We start from the raw sequence: 16,830 nt of genomic DNA on the forward strand, positions 1-16,830 counted from the left end.
GATGCAACCAGGAAGGTGTGGGTAGAAACAGAATTTCAGCTGGACCTAAGGGTACAGGGCCTCCCACCCTGTCCAAAAGCAGTGTCTCTGTGAAACCTTTCATAAGCCAAATGGCATTAAAGCAAAGAAGCAATTACCTTAGGGCACATCTTGCTAAGGAATGCACAGAACACAGCTAGCTAGAGTACAGGTACTAACAGAAAGGGTTCAGCGATGCGGCAGCTGGACGTGGAGTGTGGTTCCCGGGAAAGAGCCCCGCGGGGTGCTCTTGCCCCTGGGGTGAATGCTGCCCCTGGGACAGCTCGCTGCCAAACTCAGAAAGCAACTTCCCTTGTCCCCTTTTATCATGAAAGTGAAAATCTTCCTTGGACTTCAGTTTGGGAAAAACAGGTACTAATGTTGGTTTTTCATAAAAGCAAAGTTGTGTAAAATTTAAAAAAGGAGGGCTGCTTGTATTGAAAAGGGGACCTTCTCAAAAGAATGCCTTGGGAATCAAGGTAAGGCAAGCGGAAGAGCATTTGATGAGTACAGGGTGGGAGTCCTTGACCACTGGACTAAACGTGTACTTTATTCATCACACTGGGATGAAACTTTTTGAGCAAAGGCAATACACTATCTGTTTTTAACAAAGGCAACACCAACAGCACTGTTCCTCAATGGTATCATGCACTTTCTGTCTCAAGTTTCTACACCTACAGAAGTCTTTCAACATCACAAAAATTTGTATGAGCTTTTGAAGAAGTTACTATGTAAATCCAAACTATATATCCAAAATATTGCTATGTCAGTTCAATAAAAAACATACTGATTTTTACCAGTGAAAACCAGTCACTAAAGATTAAAAACTAAAATCAAGACTGCTTCTACATAGTGGAACTACATGTAACCATGTTCTGTATTTTCCAAGTCTCCTGTAGACATGTTATCGTACTTTCATAATTTAAAAGAATTAAAACTAAAAAGAAAAAGCCAAAACTAACCACACCATATTTCAAGGCCACTCTCGCCTGCTGAGACAGTCAACATTCTTGTCTGTGGAGTGTTTCTCTCTAAATAAATCCACTTCTTACCTATTTAAAAAAAAAAAAAAAAAAAGACGGCTTCTACAAATCTCTAAATCTTTTTGATGCCAAGTGTTAAGATTCACTCTATTCACTGTCATATAAATAAATCACGCAAGATTTCTGTCACATGTGCTCTTTTGAACATTCCTTTAGATGGGAGCTGTGGAGGACAACTGGCTATTTCTGTTGAGAGGTTGAAGGGAGCCAGTCCTTGAGAGTAAAGACTCAAAAAAGTGAACTTCCATTGTCTCCAGGCTTGCTTAAATACTGACTTCTGATAATAGTTGAAGACCTCAATTTCCAGGGACAGGTTTGGGTCACCTAGAGTTAGAGGCAGTGACGGAGACACAAAAAGGTACGGGGTTCTTATTCAAGTCCAAGTCAAAGGAAAACGGCCAGGAAGAAAGGAGAGGCCTTTCTGGGATTATGACCTGCCATTTGTGTTTAAAGTGGCGTTTGTATTTGCACATCACAGTATTTTAGGGCTATCCACTGTGTACATTCATTTACATACAGGCTTAAAAACTACAGCATATATTTTATGTCCCTTTAACGTGCGTTATTTTGTCCACTGACGAAGTCTCTCCTGTCCTGGTCTAACATCTCTTGTTTCTTTTTGAAATACAGAATGTACTGATATTAGCGGGGGAAACCTTTTCCCCACGTTTTGACAGAAAATAAAGAAACTACATAGCAGACCTCACTAGACATTCCCTGCATTACACGACAATCTAAGGAGCCAAATGGAACGCAGGATTCACCACTGTGAAGGACACCGAACTGGCCAAACTAAAGTGAACTGAGACCTGACTCCAAAAGTCAAAACGTCCTTGGAACATCACTGAAGTGGGTCAAGAGGTTAAATGATCACCACTGGCCCCGGTTTCAAAACCCGTTCCTAACTGTCAGGCCACGGTTAAATGTTACAGCCCCACGCATTCATTTCAACATTTGAGCAAAACAATAGAAGGCTAGGAATAACACAACAGGGTAAGCCCCCGTTCTGTGGCAGCCGGGATGGTGGGAGGCTGGAGAGTCAAAGTCGCTCAGTCGTGTCCGACTCTTTGCAACCCCATGGTCTATACAGCACACGGAATTCTCCAAGCCAGAATACTGGCGTGGGTAGCCTTTGCCTTCTCCAGGATATCCTCCCAACCCAGGGATCGAACCCAGGCCTCCCGCATTGCAGGCGAATTCTTTACCAGCTGAAGCGGGAAACCCACAACAAATCAATTTAGGCCTACAAATGATTAGCTCGTAATCAGCGCTCAGAAGAAAAAGCAGCTGGAGGGATTCAGAGGACCTGGTACTTCACTAGGGTTGCCACGAAAAAACTTTCAGAAGCAGCACAACCCCGGGCTTCAGGGAGTGGAAATTCAGCGTAAGGCCAGGTCAATTTTCTTCTCAGAAGCTGAGTAACTCTGGGCTAGTTACCGAAGTATTTGTGCAAAACATGTGATCTCTTAAACAGTTTGCCAACGGTCAGGCACGGTTCTCCCTGAACCCGTAGAGAGAGATGCTGGTGTCATTACTGCCATTGCTGCAGCCAGGTCACTTCCCCAAAGACGCAGCTAGAAAAAGCAGCGGAGCTGTGATTCCCCAGCCGGGACAGCGGGTCTCCAGTACCCACATCTCGGAATATCGTGCCGGACTGAATGAGTTATTCGCCATAAAGCGCTTGAGAACAGCTCCGGGCGGTCAGAAACCAGGGCCAAGTACACCGCAAGCGCGAGCACTGAGCACCGAACGCCAGGCCGCGAGCCCATGAACCGGCCCCCGCGGGTCCCCGACCCGCCGCGCCCAACTCTGCCAAGCTGCTCCGGGGACTGACCGCGAGCCCCACGCCGGGCCCCAAAACGCGCCCGCGCCCCAAAGAGCCCGCCGCGCGCGGCTGCTCTCACCTCCTCCTCCTCCGTCCATCGCGAGATTTCCAGCAGTTAGAAAACCGGAGGTGAGCTCTACCACCTTCCCAGAACCGGGAGAGGAACGAGGGAGAAAATAATGTTCTAAGTAAATGAGCTCCTCGTTGGGAAACACTATCAAGAAACAGTCAATTTTAAAACTTTGATGAATGTCTAATTTACATCTGTTCCTGGCTTTTGGATTCTAAAGTTCCCGTCCGTGTCTTCCAACTTCCACCCTCCCCCCACAGCTTCCTGAATGATAGAAGTTTCCGAAGGCCGTGGCTTCCAGAAGGTACTGTCTGGCGTTAAACTAGTCTCAAGTGAAAAATAGGTCTCGGGCGGCCTGCACTGCGTCTGCGCGAGCTCTTGCGCCTTCCCGCGAGAGGAAGGCGGGCTCTGGGTTCCGGCGTGGTCTCCGCCGGTTGACGGAGAGTAACTCTTGCTGCTGCATCATGGCGTCCGTTGGGACCCTCGCTTTCGACGAATATGGCCGTCCTTTCCTCATCATCAAGGATCAGGACCGCAAGTCTCGTCTTATGGGACTTGAGGCCCTCAAGGTAACGGGCCCGGGACGCACTGTAGGTGGGATGAGGGGAGGCGGCCGAAGCCGGTGGTTCTGCGCGTGCGCAATGTCTGAGGGGTTCTGCCATGTGCTCCGGGGGAAGCTTGAGAGAGCCCCCTTTGGCCTCCAGTCCGTCACCCCGCGCCTGGGAAAAATCGACGTATAAGCCTTTAGTCTCATCTGTGGATTAGGGTGGCCCGCGGGTGCTCTTCAGAGTTGGGTGGGGCTGCTTGAATTCTCAGGCGGTGAAGGCGCGTCCTCGCTGGTTTCTCCAACCTGCAGGCATTCCGAACAGTGTTTTCGTCAATAGGATGCAGGAGAGATGGCTCAGGTCACCTGGGCGGTTAGGACGCTGGCTCTTAACCTTCAGTCGGTGTCCCTGCAACGGCCTCAAAGGAAATGAGGGTCATTTTCGTCGTGGCATCCTAAGGGTTTAGCCATTTCATTTTTGAGTCCCTTTATACATGGCGTATTCCTGGGTGTGGGTCTCGTAAAAGTTAAAAACGTACACTTTTAAGGAAGAAAATACAGCTGCAAGAGTGAAAAGTGGTCACCAGTAACCGTAGTACAAGACAGTGTGTGACCGGAATCACCAGCTTTGGGAGGGCGTGTGTGCAGGTAAAAAGTCAGAGGCGGTCATTAGGACTTTGGGTAGAGCATTGGCTTTTGGTCGGGGATGGAGTAGTGTTCTGGATGGGGGAGAGCTAGCTGCTAGGGAGAGGGAAAGCAAGAGCAGGAGAACGCCTGGCACCTTGGAGGAGACAGCAATCTGGTTTTAGCATAGTTTAAGCTGCAGGGTGGAAAAGGTGGAAGTTCTTGAGCTCCTTGACATGACCATGTTATCCTCAGGGATGGGAGGGAGCCGTTGACAGGGGTTTGAACAGAATCACAGTTTAAGTAGAACTGTACCTGAGGAGGTGGTGTTTGGGATGGAATCCATGAAGTTGGTGTGTATGACCGTGTCATCAGGTCTGAGGTGTCCCTTGTCTTGAGGTTTTACTTAAATTAAGCGCTACAGTTCTGCCCCAGGCTGTTTCACTTAGGGCAAGTTACACATCCTTTCCCAACCTCCTTTCCCAGTGGGGCCAATACACCCCTGTCAAGTGGAGGACAAGAATTAAATGGGGTAACCTAAGAAGTGGCCACCCAGCCTTTGACCAATGGTAGGTACTCAAACCACTTGTGTTATGTGTTCAGTTTTGAGTTTCATGGAAAGCAACCAGCAGAGAAAGTAACACCCAGTACATGCACCCAAAATACCAGGATAACAGAAGCCACAGGTGATTTTGCCTCTGCCACATCTTTGTAATCCTCAGTCTCTTGAGACAGGTCTTAGAGAGAAATGTAGCCCCAGAGCTAGTAAAGAACAGGACCAGGGTTCAAACCCACCTCTGTCTGACAGTGCAGCCAGTAGTCTAGAGCCTGCTCCGCGGCCTCGGGGCCGATCCTGCTTTGTTATGGGGTCTGTCCTGTATGGGGTGCTTAATAGCACCCTGGCCTCCACCCTCTATGGTCCCCTCCCTGATTGTGACAACCAGGGATGTCTCTAGGCATTGCCAAACGTCTCCTGGGGGCACATTCGCCCCTGGTTAAGAACCACCTGCCTGTGGTCATTATTCTCTAAATATTTAATTGTGCAGACCTATCAGTCAAAGATGTATTTTGAGAATAACCAGTATTTTTACAAACTAGTGAACTTTGTGTCTTGTTAACCTGTGAGCTTGGGTCGCAAGGGAAGGCCTCAAAGAACATTGCATTAAACTGCTTTGTAAACTGGTCAGGATTTAATGAGCGGAGGTCTTCAGTGCATCAAGACTTCGGGGGTCAGAGGGCATGTTGGGGAGCAGGCCTTAGCCGCCCTCACTGGAACAGAGCGAGGTCTGGCTTTGAAGAACACCTGGAGCTTACAGACTTGAGAGTCGAGTCCTGGCCCTGTCAGAGTCCTGGCGACTCATTTAAGGGTGGGGACTGAGGAAAGCAGCAGGTTTCGGAAGATGGATGACCGCTGGGTGGGGGGTGAACCTGAAGGGTCAGTGATGAGAGACCCTGGAAATCTGCATCGTGCGGTGGGTCAGAGTTAGGTTGGTGAGGGCAGGAGCAGAAAGACAGGAAACAAGGTATTTGGAGGGAATATGAGCGTAATTTATGGAAAGGAAAAAGGATGCATTCGGGCTTCTGTTATTTTCAGCATTGACCCCCTTGGTGGGCAGTTCTTGGTTGTGGGTTGTGTACTGACTGGACCTTTGGGGAGAGGAGTGTATTAATCCATGGCGTGACAGTTCAGGGTGTTGTGTGTAGACGGCTGGACTCCTCCCACGGAGTTAGCTTTGTACAGTGGTCCTGCACGGCCTCTCGGGTCAGACTTTCCCTGCTCTTGGCTGTAAAATGGGCCCGGAGAACCTGCCTCATTAGATGTGTTGAGGGTTATAGAGAGAACACAGAGCACTTGGTTCTGTTTTTTTATACAAGAATTGTCTTCTCTGACACTAGGAGTTGTGCAGTTTTCACAGGTAGATGTGGCCCTGTCTGCTGCCTTTTGTAGAGAATAGAAGCTGTGTCATAAGTGAGTTTTACAGCTATATGTTCTTAACTTAAAATTATGTCTAACTTGAATATTGGCTTTTTCTGTTTCATTTAGTCTCATATAATGGCAGCAAAGGCTGTAGCAAATACAATGAAAACATCACTTGGACCAAATGGTAAGAGACTTAACATTCTGTGTTTTTTAATGAAAGTTGTATAACATAAAGTAGTCAATTCAATCTGTTTACAGAAAGTTTGGAGACAGAGGGGGGCATCCTCCCCCTAATATGGTCAGATGTTTAGGATGTATCCCAGACCTTCAACACAGTTAAAGTCATAATGCTACATCCAAATTTAGGTCGTGTGTTTTTTCCACTTGACATAATTTCATTAGCATTTTCCAAATCGTAGCTGTTGTCTTTTGCAACATTATATTTTGTGATATTACATTTAGTGATGCTCCATAATTTTTTTTTTTTTTTTTCAATTTCTCTAGTTTTAGCCATCATTAAATTGTTCCAATGTCTTGCTTAAATTAGCCAATCTAAAAAGGTCTTCATGGAGATATTCCTTCATGTATGTTGAATTATTTGTAATAAGCTGCTAGAAAGGTACTGGGTCAAGAAGTAAGGGTAACTGTTGCATAGGTTTAATGTAGGTTCTTTCTTTTCCCCTCAGTCATTTTAAACACAATTGTCTCTTAGGGCTTGATAAGATGATGGTGGATAAAGATGGTGACGTGACTGTGACCAATGATGGTGCCACCATCTTAAGCATGATGGATGTTGACCACCAGATCGCCAAGCTGATGGTTGAACTGTCCAAATCACAGGATGATGAGATTGGAGATGGAACCACAGGAGTGGTTGGTAAGAAAAAGCAAAATATCCTGTCTCATTTGAGAGGAGTTATTTAATATTAAGGGCTTTCTTGGTGGCTCAGACATTAAAGAATCCACCTGCAGTCCAGGAGACCCAGCTTTGATCCTTGGATCGGGAAGATCCCCTGAGAAAGGGAATGGCTACCCAATCCAGTATTCGTGCCTGGAGAATTCCGTGGGCAGAGGAGCCTGAGGGCTGCAGTCTGTGTGGTCGCAAAGAATGTTACAGGCCTAACATGCTTGCTGAGTGTTTATTCTGAATCACATCATGGGGAGACAGTCTGACAAATCCATGTGGAAGGACACGATATGAGACAAATGGCCCAGGCTCTTCAAAAGTGTCAATGTAAAAAAAAAAAAAAGTGTCAATGTAAAAGAACAGGAAGGGAGTGGGGAGTAGAGTGAGGCAGCTCATCTAGATTCAGGGAGCTAAGAGAAGTGACAGCAGCTCTAACGTGTGAAACCTGGTTGGGCGCCAGATTTCTTTTTCCAAGCTCTGAAGGATGTTTGGGACACATGGGGTCATTTGTGGGTTATGTATTAGTATCTTACCAACGTCAAGATTTCCTGAGTGTGACAGTTATGTTACAGCGATGCAGGAGACCGTGCCTATCCTTAGGAGCTGAATGTTAAAATATTCAGGAGTGACATGTCTGATTTCTGCAACTAATTTTCAAATCATTGAACAGAAAAAGCATGCGTATGTAAAGAAAACATGCAACAAAGTATTATTAATAAGTAAATTGTATTCATTATACTACTCTTGAAATTTTTTTTGAATGTTTGAAATTTTTTTAAGTTTGGAAGGATTGATGAGATGAATATCCTCAGTGTTACTTTTTCTGCATTTGAAATTTGAATTAACTTATTCAGCAAGTATTTTATACATTTGTTGGGAAGCAAACACTGTTCTGGATGTACTTGGAGTGCAGCAATATTCAAACTTGTTTTTGTGGTGCTAAAATGAGAGGAGAAGGCAACAGGTCGGGGAAGGATAGTAAACAAATTTTATTACTATAGGATGCCGGCATGAATTTCACTGAATAGAAATCCTTGGCCTAGGAAACAGGAAGGTTTTTTCCCTTATAAAAATGGTTTGTATATTACATTCTTTGCATCCTGTATGTCACTGAGAGTTGAGCATCCATCTATGAGGGGTACCTGTTAGAACTGTGTTAGAACCAAAACGCGAGGCTCCATTTTTAGGGATGGCCTTCCCCTCTGAGACACTTTGAGCTTGAGTCTGGAACCTTCGTGCGTCCAGGACAGCGTCTCGTGTGTTTTGAGTTCTAGCGGTTGCCTGAGCCAGGTGTGCTGTCTCGCCCGCAGTCCTGGCTGGCGCCCTGTTGGAAGAGGCCGAGCAGCTGCTGGACCGTGGCATTCACCCCATCAGGATCGCCGACGGCTACGAGCAGGCCGCCCGCATCGCTATCGAGCACCTGGACAAGATCAGCGACAGTGTCCTTGTCGACATGAGGAACACTGAGCCCCTGATCCAGACGGCGAAGACCACGCTGGGCTCCAAAGTGTGCGTGTACAGTGCGGGGTTGCAGGGCGCGTTCGCGCAGGAGGCAGTGCTCGTGTGCTGTGTCTTAAAGACAGCTCAGGATTATCCACGGTGGCTTCATCCTGATGTATGAGCTGCCTTTCTGGCTTTGTTACCTGGGTTTCCTTCCTCTTTCCTGCCGGTGTGAACATGGGCATTTTGTGTTTTGTTGGAGGCTGGATTCCCAGGTTTGGTTCAGCCCTCTTGACGTCTGTGTAAGCTGTGCAGTTCTTTACTTCTCAGGGTGGGCTCGGGGAGGACGGGGTCCCACTAGTGGGAAGTGCTCATTTTTGTAACACTTTCTACCATTTCTTTGCTGGGAAGCAGTTTAGTGGAGAGGTTCTCTTTATTCATTCGACAGGGAATTTAATGATCCAGAATTTTACTTAGTATGAAGGGGCAGTCTTGAAATTGTCTTCCATTGGCTGTTGTTGACATTTACATAGTACTCATTACTTGCCAGGCCTACTACTGAGTCTTGGGGAAACAAGACAGCTCTTGCCCCCAGAGACTCAGCCGCCTCAGCCACGGGGCACACTCAACTTGAACAACAGTGGAGACTTAGGGGCTCTTGTTAAAATGTAGTGTAAAAACCTAATGTAAGGTACTTTATTGCACCGTTTGTCTTAATTCACATCAGTTCGGGAAGTTTTTAAATTTGTGCCCTAAAGGATGACATGGGCTCAACTTAGAGGGCAGGGCAAGTGCAGCAGAGACGGCTGCTTCCTTCTGTCCTTCATGGTGCCAGCTGTCCTCTTGTCACAAGTCTGAGCAGAGACCACTTTTGGGCAGGGGTGACTGTCCGGGGTGGCCTCTATCACGAGAAGAGCACTCTGGTTCTCCTGGAAGGAAGGCATTACCCTTTCTTGAAATGCACACATTCTGTGTTACTGCTTTCTAAGTTGACTCAGCTTTATTTGCAAGTCTTTAGAAAACTTCAGTAAGCATAGATCTTTACTATAGAAAACGTTCAAGTGGACCAACAAGGGCCAGATACACTCAACATAAGGTGAAGCATTGTATGTCAGTTACTTAGGACACAGTATTTTAGTTTCTTTGCTGTCTTTCCAGGTGACTTAGGATTCCAGGCACTGTATTTGGAGGGCTACAGTTGCCTTGTGGTTTTTTCAGAATCAGATGTGAAATTATCGAGCAGTCTCTTGAGATGTTAAGTGGTGCACTTCCCATAGATAAGATTGGCTTCTCCTTGGTGGTTTCATCTCTTTCCTGTTCTGTTTTGGCTTGAAAGTGTTAGTGGTATTACAAAATAGTGGTCTTGGTAAATTTTTGGTTCTTGGCATACGTTCGTGGTCTCTTAGTGTACATTTATAATGGAAGAAAATAGTACATTTCAGTTATTACTAACAGGTTTTTTCCCATCCCAGTTTATGATTCCCTTTGGGGTCCCTGGACCCGGGTTAAGCGTCCCTTCCCAGACTGCTGAAAGCGCAGGTCATGGTGACACTCTCCCCTGGGGACCCTGCACGTGGTTAGTTCTACGTGATACCTGTGGGTCGCAGTATGTCGTGTCATCTGAGTTCACAGCACGTGTTCTCTCTGGCTGCAGTCACTGTTGAGTGGACATGAGAGGTTAGTGTTGTGTGTCCCCTCAGGGTTAACAGCTGTCACCGGCAAATGGCCGAGATTGCTGTGAACGCCGTCCTCACCGTGGCTGACATGCAGCGCAGGGATGTTGACTTCGAGCTCATCAAGGTAGAAGGCAAGGTGGGCGGGCGGCTGGAGGACACCAAGCTGATCAAGGGCGTGATCGTGGACAAGGACTTCAGTCACCCGCAGATGCCCAAGGTGAGCCGTGCCTCCATGGCATCAGGCTTTTCCCTCCTGAGCCCTCCAGGTAGTTCATATGTTTCTGTCTCTTCCTGCAGCAAGTGGAAGATGCTAAGATTGCAATCCTCACATGTCCATTTGAGCCCCCGAAACCAAAGACGAAACATAAGCTGGATGTGACATCTGTGGAAGATTTTAAAGCCCTCCAGAAGTACGAAAAGGAGAAGTTTGAGGAGATGATCCGGCAGGTGCGCCTCACCGCAGCTCCCAGTGAGGTTTACGCTCACTGGGGCTGACAGGACACAGCCACTTGTGTAGTTCTTTCTCTTTTCTGTACGCTAATGCTCCCACCTATACACCCAGCTATGTTTCTCGCCTTGGTTTCAACCTTTTTTCCAATAGAAGAGCACAAAGAATACTTCTATTAACATGATTGTGGCATTTCTTTCCCAGATTAAAGAAACTGGTGCTAACCTAGCTATTTGCCAGTGGGGCTTTGACGATGAAGCGAATCATTTACTTCTCCAGAATGACCTGCCGGCGGTTCGCTGGGTCGGAGGACCTGAAATTGAGGTAGGAAGCCCCCTGCAAGGACACTGCGTGCATGGCTGGAGCTCGTGGAGCATCTCTGCTCGAAGCCGCTGTGACCACACCCTGCTGTGGTTCCCACGCTGTGCTGAGGCTCCACAGACCAGGGGCTGAGCTGCAAGAGGGGAAAATGCTAGAATCTTTCTTCCTGTTTGTACATGAGTTTCTGGTGTGGCATTTTCACGTGCTTTCCTTTCTCACTGCTGTCTGGTTGGCCCGCTGAGGTGGGAGACTGGTTGTGCACTTCTGTGTCAGGGTCATAAACATTCAGAGCTGCCCAGACATGGTCTGTGGCTCCGCAGACACAGCCTAGTTGGTCCTCATGGGGGCGAAGGGAAGGGGGAGAGCTGAGAGAGAGTGTGCAGGGTCATAGTGGCAGGTCGCCCGCCCTTCAGAACCTTGTTCCCTGAACAAGGCATTGGGCTGGACCTTGATACTTGGGCTGGATTGGGCAGTGGTTCTAGGGAGCACGGCCAGTCTTGGGTCACGTTCGGCCCATCTGTGGTCTGGTGTTGAGAGTGCCGCGCTCACCATGCTGGTCTTTCCCTTCCTCCCGGCAGTTGATCGCCATCGCCACAGGCGGCCGCATCGTCCCTCGGTTCTCAGAGCTCACAGCTGAGAAGCTGGGCTTCGCAGGTCTTGTGAAAGAGATCTCGTTTGGGACCACCAAAGACAAGATGCTGGTCATCGAGCAGTGTAAGAACTCCAGAGCCGTCACCATTTTCATCAGAGGAGGAAATAAGATGGTGAGGACTCACTTCTTTGTCCTGCATTTTTTCTGATCTGGAATGTGGTTGGGTTTTTCGCATAATGTATTTAGCTGGGACACTTTGAGGAGGACAGGGTCATCTTTCTTGGAGAAGCAGGGACACCTTGGGAATTCATTAGCAGTCCAGTATTAGGACTCTGCGCGTGACTGCTGGGTCCTGGGCTCTATCCCTAGTCAGGGAACTAAGATCCCTCAAGCCATGCAGTGTGGGCCCCTCCGCTACCCGCCCCCCCAAAAATAAAGTGGGGTCACAGTGTAAAACCCTGAAGACCATGTTCCACTGTTGGGCCTACGGTGCACACTTGTGGGCCTACGGTGCACACTTGCCTTTCCTCGGTCTCAGGTAGAAATGGGGACCTGGGAGAGCGTGGGTGCATGCTCCACGCTCCAGGGACAGGTTTCTAGCGGATCACGGTAAGACTCGTCATAAGGGTGTTGCTTTGTCATTTTTGTTTGACCCCCTTCACCGCTTGGTCATACGTCCTGGAGTGAGGCCTAGGCTGCCCAGTATTGTGGGAGTTTTTCCCCTAAGTTCATTATGGGGGGGGGAAGTAGAATGAGGATAGGAACCGTTAACTTAGGCAGCGTTGCTTTCCCCAGATCATCGAGGAGGCCAAGCGTTCCCTTCACGACGCTCTCTGTGTCATCCGCAACCTTATCCGGGACAACCGTGTGGTGTACGGCGGGGGCGCTGCGGAGATCTCCTGCGCCCTGGCGGTCAGCCAGGAGGCCGACAAGGTGAGGGCCTCTGACCGCGGTGTGGGACCAACCACGCGGTGTGCGGCGGGGGCTGGATGCCGGGTCTTTAATCTGAGCTGATCCTTGTGCCTGTGGAGGTGGATGCAGGTTACCACAGGCCAGCGTGTGTCAGCCTTTTTCAGACTGCAGCCTTGACACAGATCTCTGCACACTTAGTGTTACCTGGAATTGAGAATTGCTTGGACGTTGGAACTAAAGGTGCAGCCGGAAGACTGGCTTTCTTGACTTCTGACGTGTACCTTCTGCATCCTTGCCCTCATGAATAGCGGCACTCATGTTACGGCCTGTTCTGAAGACTCGTCCTGAGTTAGCTTTTCCAAGGGTGTCTTTCTGTAATGTCCCCAGATAGCTGCTGGGGGTTCTGTCAAGAAAGCTGACGTGACCCTGTGCCCTTGCAGTGCCCGACCCTGGAGCAGTACGCCATGCGCGCCTTCGCCGATGCACTGGAGGTCATCCCCATGGCACTCGCCGAGAACAGCGGCATGAACCCCATCCAGACCATGACTGAGGTCCGGGCCAGACAAGTGAAGGAGGTGAACCCCGCCCTTGGGATCGACTGTCTGCACAAGGGGACCAATGGTGAGGCGCTGGGCCAAGGTCTGACCTAAACTGGGGGATTACTTGCTACATAATGTGTACCGTGAACTCATCCTGGCTTTTTAAATTCTTGCACACGCTTCAGGTACCCAGGTCCTGAATTCTAGTGTTTGATATAATTATCTGGGGAATTGTTAGGATGCTGGTCTTAGCAAGCTACAACAAAAAACTGCAGTGCAGTATTTATTCCAAAGGTGATTTCCATTGTAGAAAATCATTCCCATCTCATTTCTTTTACATAAATGTCAGTGTGGGTTCTGTATGTCATATAAAATAGCTCTGAAATTGACTTTCAGTTTACTGCTGATGCTGTGGGCGTGTCCCGTAAATCATAGGGTGTTTTATAAACGGAGTGTGTGCTGTGACTTCTGTAGTACTTCCATCGTTCATTGCTGAAAAGGTCGCACAGCCCTAGCATGTAGGGATGGTGGTCCTGGTGAATCCCCAGATTCTGTACTCATTGGGCTGTCTTGGGGGTTCTGTCTCAATCCTGACCACAGAATCTGATGGCATATTTTTTTTTACTCAGAACTGCAGATGTGTTCTGGATTTTAGGTTAACAACCTGAGGATTTAGTAACAGCAGCAACTTCTTAGACAGTTAACACTTCTTTAACTTGAATGTCTGGGTTTTTGCTGAAGCAACTTTCCTTGTTAGGCACTGTCTCACCTCACTCACTCCGGTCTTACTGACCAACGGCGTAGGGAACGTTGTGGGGTGAGACGTCGCTGAATGGTTCCCTCTTTAGCAAGTCACTGAGAAACTCACCCTCATGGAAGAGGGCTCCCTGTCCTCCAAGTGCTCCAGTGACCAGGCCCGCATTCCAGAATGTCTTGGGAACTAATGAAATTGTATTCTTCTGAAAACATAACTGGGACTAGTGGCTTTCAGAGTTCTATGTCTTTTAAGTTTTTCTCTCATTCATAAATAGGAACAAAGTATTAATGATAACGGGCTTCCCTGGTGGCTCAAAGAAAAGATTCGGCCTGCAATTCAGAAGACCTGGGTTCAACTCCTGGGTTGGGAAGATTCCCTGGAGGAGGGTATGGCTGCCCACTCCAGTATTCTTGCCTAAAGAATCACCAGGGACAGAGGAGCCTGGCAGGTTACAGTCCATGGGTTCCCAAAGAGTCAGACACAACTGAGCGACTTTCACTTTCCATTAATGCTAGGAGTATGCTGTTTTAGAATGATAAGTTTGTGTGCTGTTTTAGAATAATGAATTTGTGTTTTTCAGATATGAAACATCAACATGTCATAGAAACCTTGATCGGCAAAAAGCAACAGATCTCTCTTGCAACACAAATGGTTAGAATGATTTTGAAGATTGACGACATCCGTAAGCCTGGAGAATCTGAAGAGTAAAGAGAGAATTTAGAGTAAAATGAGTAACATCCACTACTGTGACGAAATAAATGGGTGTCTTGTGCTGCATCTACAGCTATTTATTGTTATGTCCCGTATCAGACACTGTAGTAGATGCTGTGACCACAGTAGCTGTTTGGTAGCCATAGTTTCACTTGTTCAGAGACATGAAAGTGTAGAGGTATGATCTCACAAGGTTTTGTATTTGTTATATTAAAGGGAACTCTAAACAGCCTTTATATTCTGCTCTTCAAGTTAAACATTCACTATAACATTCATCAAATGCCTTAATTGAAGGGGTTTGAGTTGAATTTTTTTTTTTTTTTTTTAATGTAGGACCTGTTTTTAAAAACAGTTTTAAACGTTTGGTTTGTTCTCAAGACTTACTTTAACATTGAGGAATATGGGCTTGGTCCTATTAAATTTATTTAAGTGCTGCATCTGTCTACATGGGTGAATCTTTGATTGTGGAGACCTTCAGAGATGAGTATCCAGCACACGACTGGGCTGTCTTCTGTGCTGTTAGGTTATACTGACTGGGTGGCCCCACAGTGCTGCGTAGACCAGCCTTAACCCTGTGATCGTCACACAGTCCCCTGGCATTGTCCTGGCCTGGCTCCACCCAGAGCCCTGGCCAGCGTCGTGCAGAGGAGGCCAGGGTGGGCACAGGCTGGCGGCACCCGCAGGTGCTTGGAGGGCCATTCAGAAGCCTGTTGGGGTTTTCTCAGAGGAGCAAAGCAAGTGAAGTTAGAGTGAAACAGAAAACATGGGTTGAGTGGAAGGAAACACCTTGCAGTTACCATGTGTAGATAGGTTGGTATTGAATTAGTTCTACTTATTGCGGGTTTGATCCCTGGGTCTGGGAGATCCCCGGAAGAGGAAATGGCAACCCACTCCAGTCTTCTTGCCTGGAGAATCCCCATGGACAGAGGAGCCTGGTAGGCCACAGTCCATGGAGTCAAGAAGCAAATCGACGTGACTTGGCAACTAAAAAGTACTGGCTCAGAGGGGCATAGCCCTTGGCAGAGGCCAGGCTGTGTTCCGAGCACTTCACCTGCTACCACCCTGTGATGGAGAAAGGCTTCTTACTGTTCACATCTTACAAATGGCCTCATTGTCCAGCATCTTCCGGCCTGCCTTCAGTGGAGTAGCGTCAGACCCTGGCCGACTTCCCTGGGGTCCCATCTCCCCATGCTGTTCTGCCCCCTGCTGGCTTGTGTTTGCTTTTCTAAAAGCATGCTTAGAGGATGTGATGAAGAAGGGCACTCGGCCATCAGGGTTTGGAGCCATCAGTTTCTCCTGGGAACCTGGATGCTGGCCAGTCTTAACTGTTGGGTCTTTGTGTTTGCTCCATGTTAATGCGTTGGTGGTTTCACTAGGAAACTTGGCAGTGAGCAGTAACATAGTTCTTCCTGATGAACATACAATCTAGTACGTATCTCATTGTGAAATGGATTCTGAAATGGCTCAATTATAATTTACTACCTATTGGGTGCAGCATCAGAATGCATTGATTTCAAGTTTGGTTTCAGTGCAGACACAGACCCACTCAGATAACTGTCTTGACCTGGATGAGTTGATTTACAAGGGCGAATTTCAGCCTGTGAAGAACATCCAACAGCTTGCTTTGAACCAGAGTCTCCCACGTGAAGTGGTTTGTGGTTGAATGAAGACTAAACCACTCCTCAAAAGGGAACCACGGATGTTCCTGGAGGGTTTTGGTTGAAAGAAACCATGTGGTTGATGAACAAACTCGTAGATGTGTTCTTCACATGCTTTTGATTCTTTCCAGGAAAAGCACCTCTTCTAGATACCACATTGCCCTTTATCTTCCAGTTCCAAATGGCTTGTTTACATCCGTTGTGCTTTGGCTGACCCCCATCTCATGCCTGGAGGAGATGGCAACCCACTCCAGTATTCTTGCCTGGAGAATTCTGTGGACAGCAGAGCCTGGTGGGCTGCTGTCCATGGTGTCGCACAGAGTCTGACATGACTGAAACGACTTTGCATGCATAAGAGAAGGAAATGGCAACCCACTCCAATGGTCTTGCCTGGAGAATCCCAGGGACAGAGGAGCCTAGTGGGCTGCAGTCTATGGGGTCGCACAGAGTCGGATACAACTGACGCGACTTAGCAGCAGCAGCATCTCATGCCAGTGAGGCCCTTGACCCGAGGCCACATGCCCACACAGGACCCAGCACTCCTGTTGGTTCCCAGTTCCTGCACTTCCAGCTTTATTCAGTGTTTCAGGGGTTGGAGGCGAGTTCTTTATTCTTCTGTTTTCTGGCCATACCACTCAGCTTCTGGGATCTTAGTTCCCTGGCCAGGGATGGAACCTGGGCCCCTGGCAGTGAAAGAGTTCTAGCCACTGGACCACCAAGGAAGCCCTATTTGATGTTTGTTAAATGGCTTGATCTTTAATTACAAGCAGTCACACAGAAATAGAGCTTCCCAGGTGACTCAGTGATAAAGAAACCGCCTGCCA

General features: G+C 47.8%; 1 protein-coding gene across 1 annotated transcript; it reads left to right on the forward strand.

Moving 5' to 3' along the window:
- The first annotated feature begins 3,256 nt into the window (after positions 1-3,256).
- CCT5 (chaperonin containing TCP1 subunit 5) lies at positions 3,257-14,783 on the forward strand. Its single transcript, XM_043488523.1, has 11 exons — positions 3,257-3,525; positions 6,169-6,229; positions 6,758-6,922; positions 8,263-8,461; positions 10,093-10,285; positions 10,366-10,515; positions 10,721-10,840; positions 11,416-11,601; positions 12,225-12,362; positions 12,782-12,962; positions 14,218-14,783. The coding sequence occupies exons 1-11, from the start codon at positions 3,421-3,423 to the stop codon at positions 14,343-14,345; spliced, it is 1,626 nt and encodes a 541-aa protein (XP_043344458.1). The 5' UTR covers positions 3,257-3,420; the 3' UTR covers positions 14,346-14,783.
- Positions 14,784-16,830: the final 2,047 nt, after the last annotated feature.

The sequence above is a fragment of the Cervus canadensis genome, chromosome 16 (genome assembly GCF_019320065.1).
Source record: "Cervus canadensis isolate Bull #8, Minnesota chromosome 16, ASM1932006v1, whole genome shotgun sequence".
Taxonomy (NCBI): Eukaryota; Metazoa; Chordata; class Mammalia; order Artiodactyla; family Cervidae; genus Cervus; species Cervus canadensis.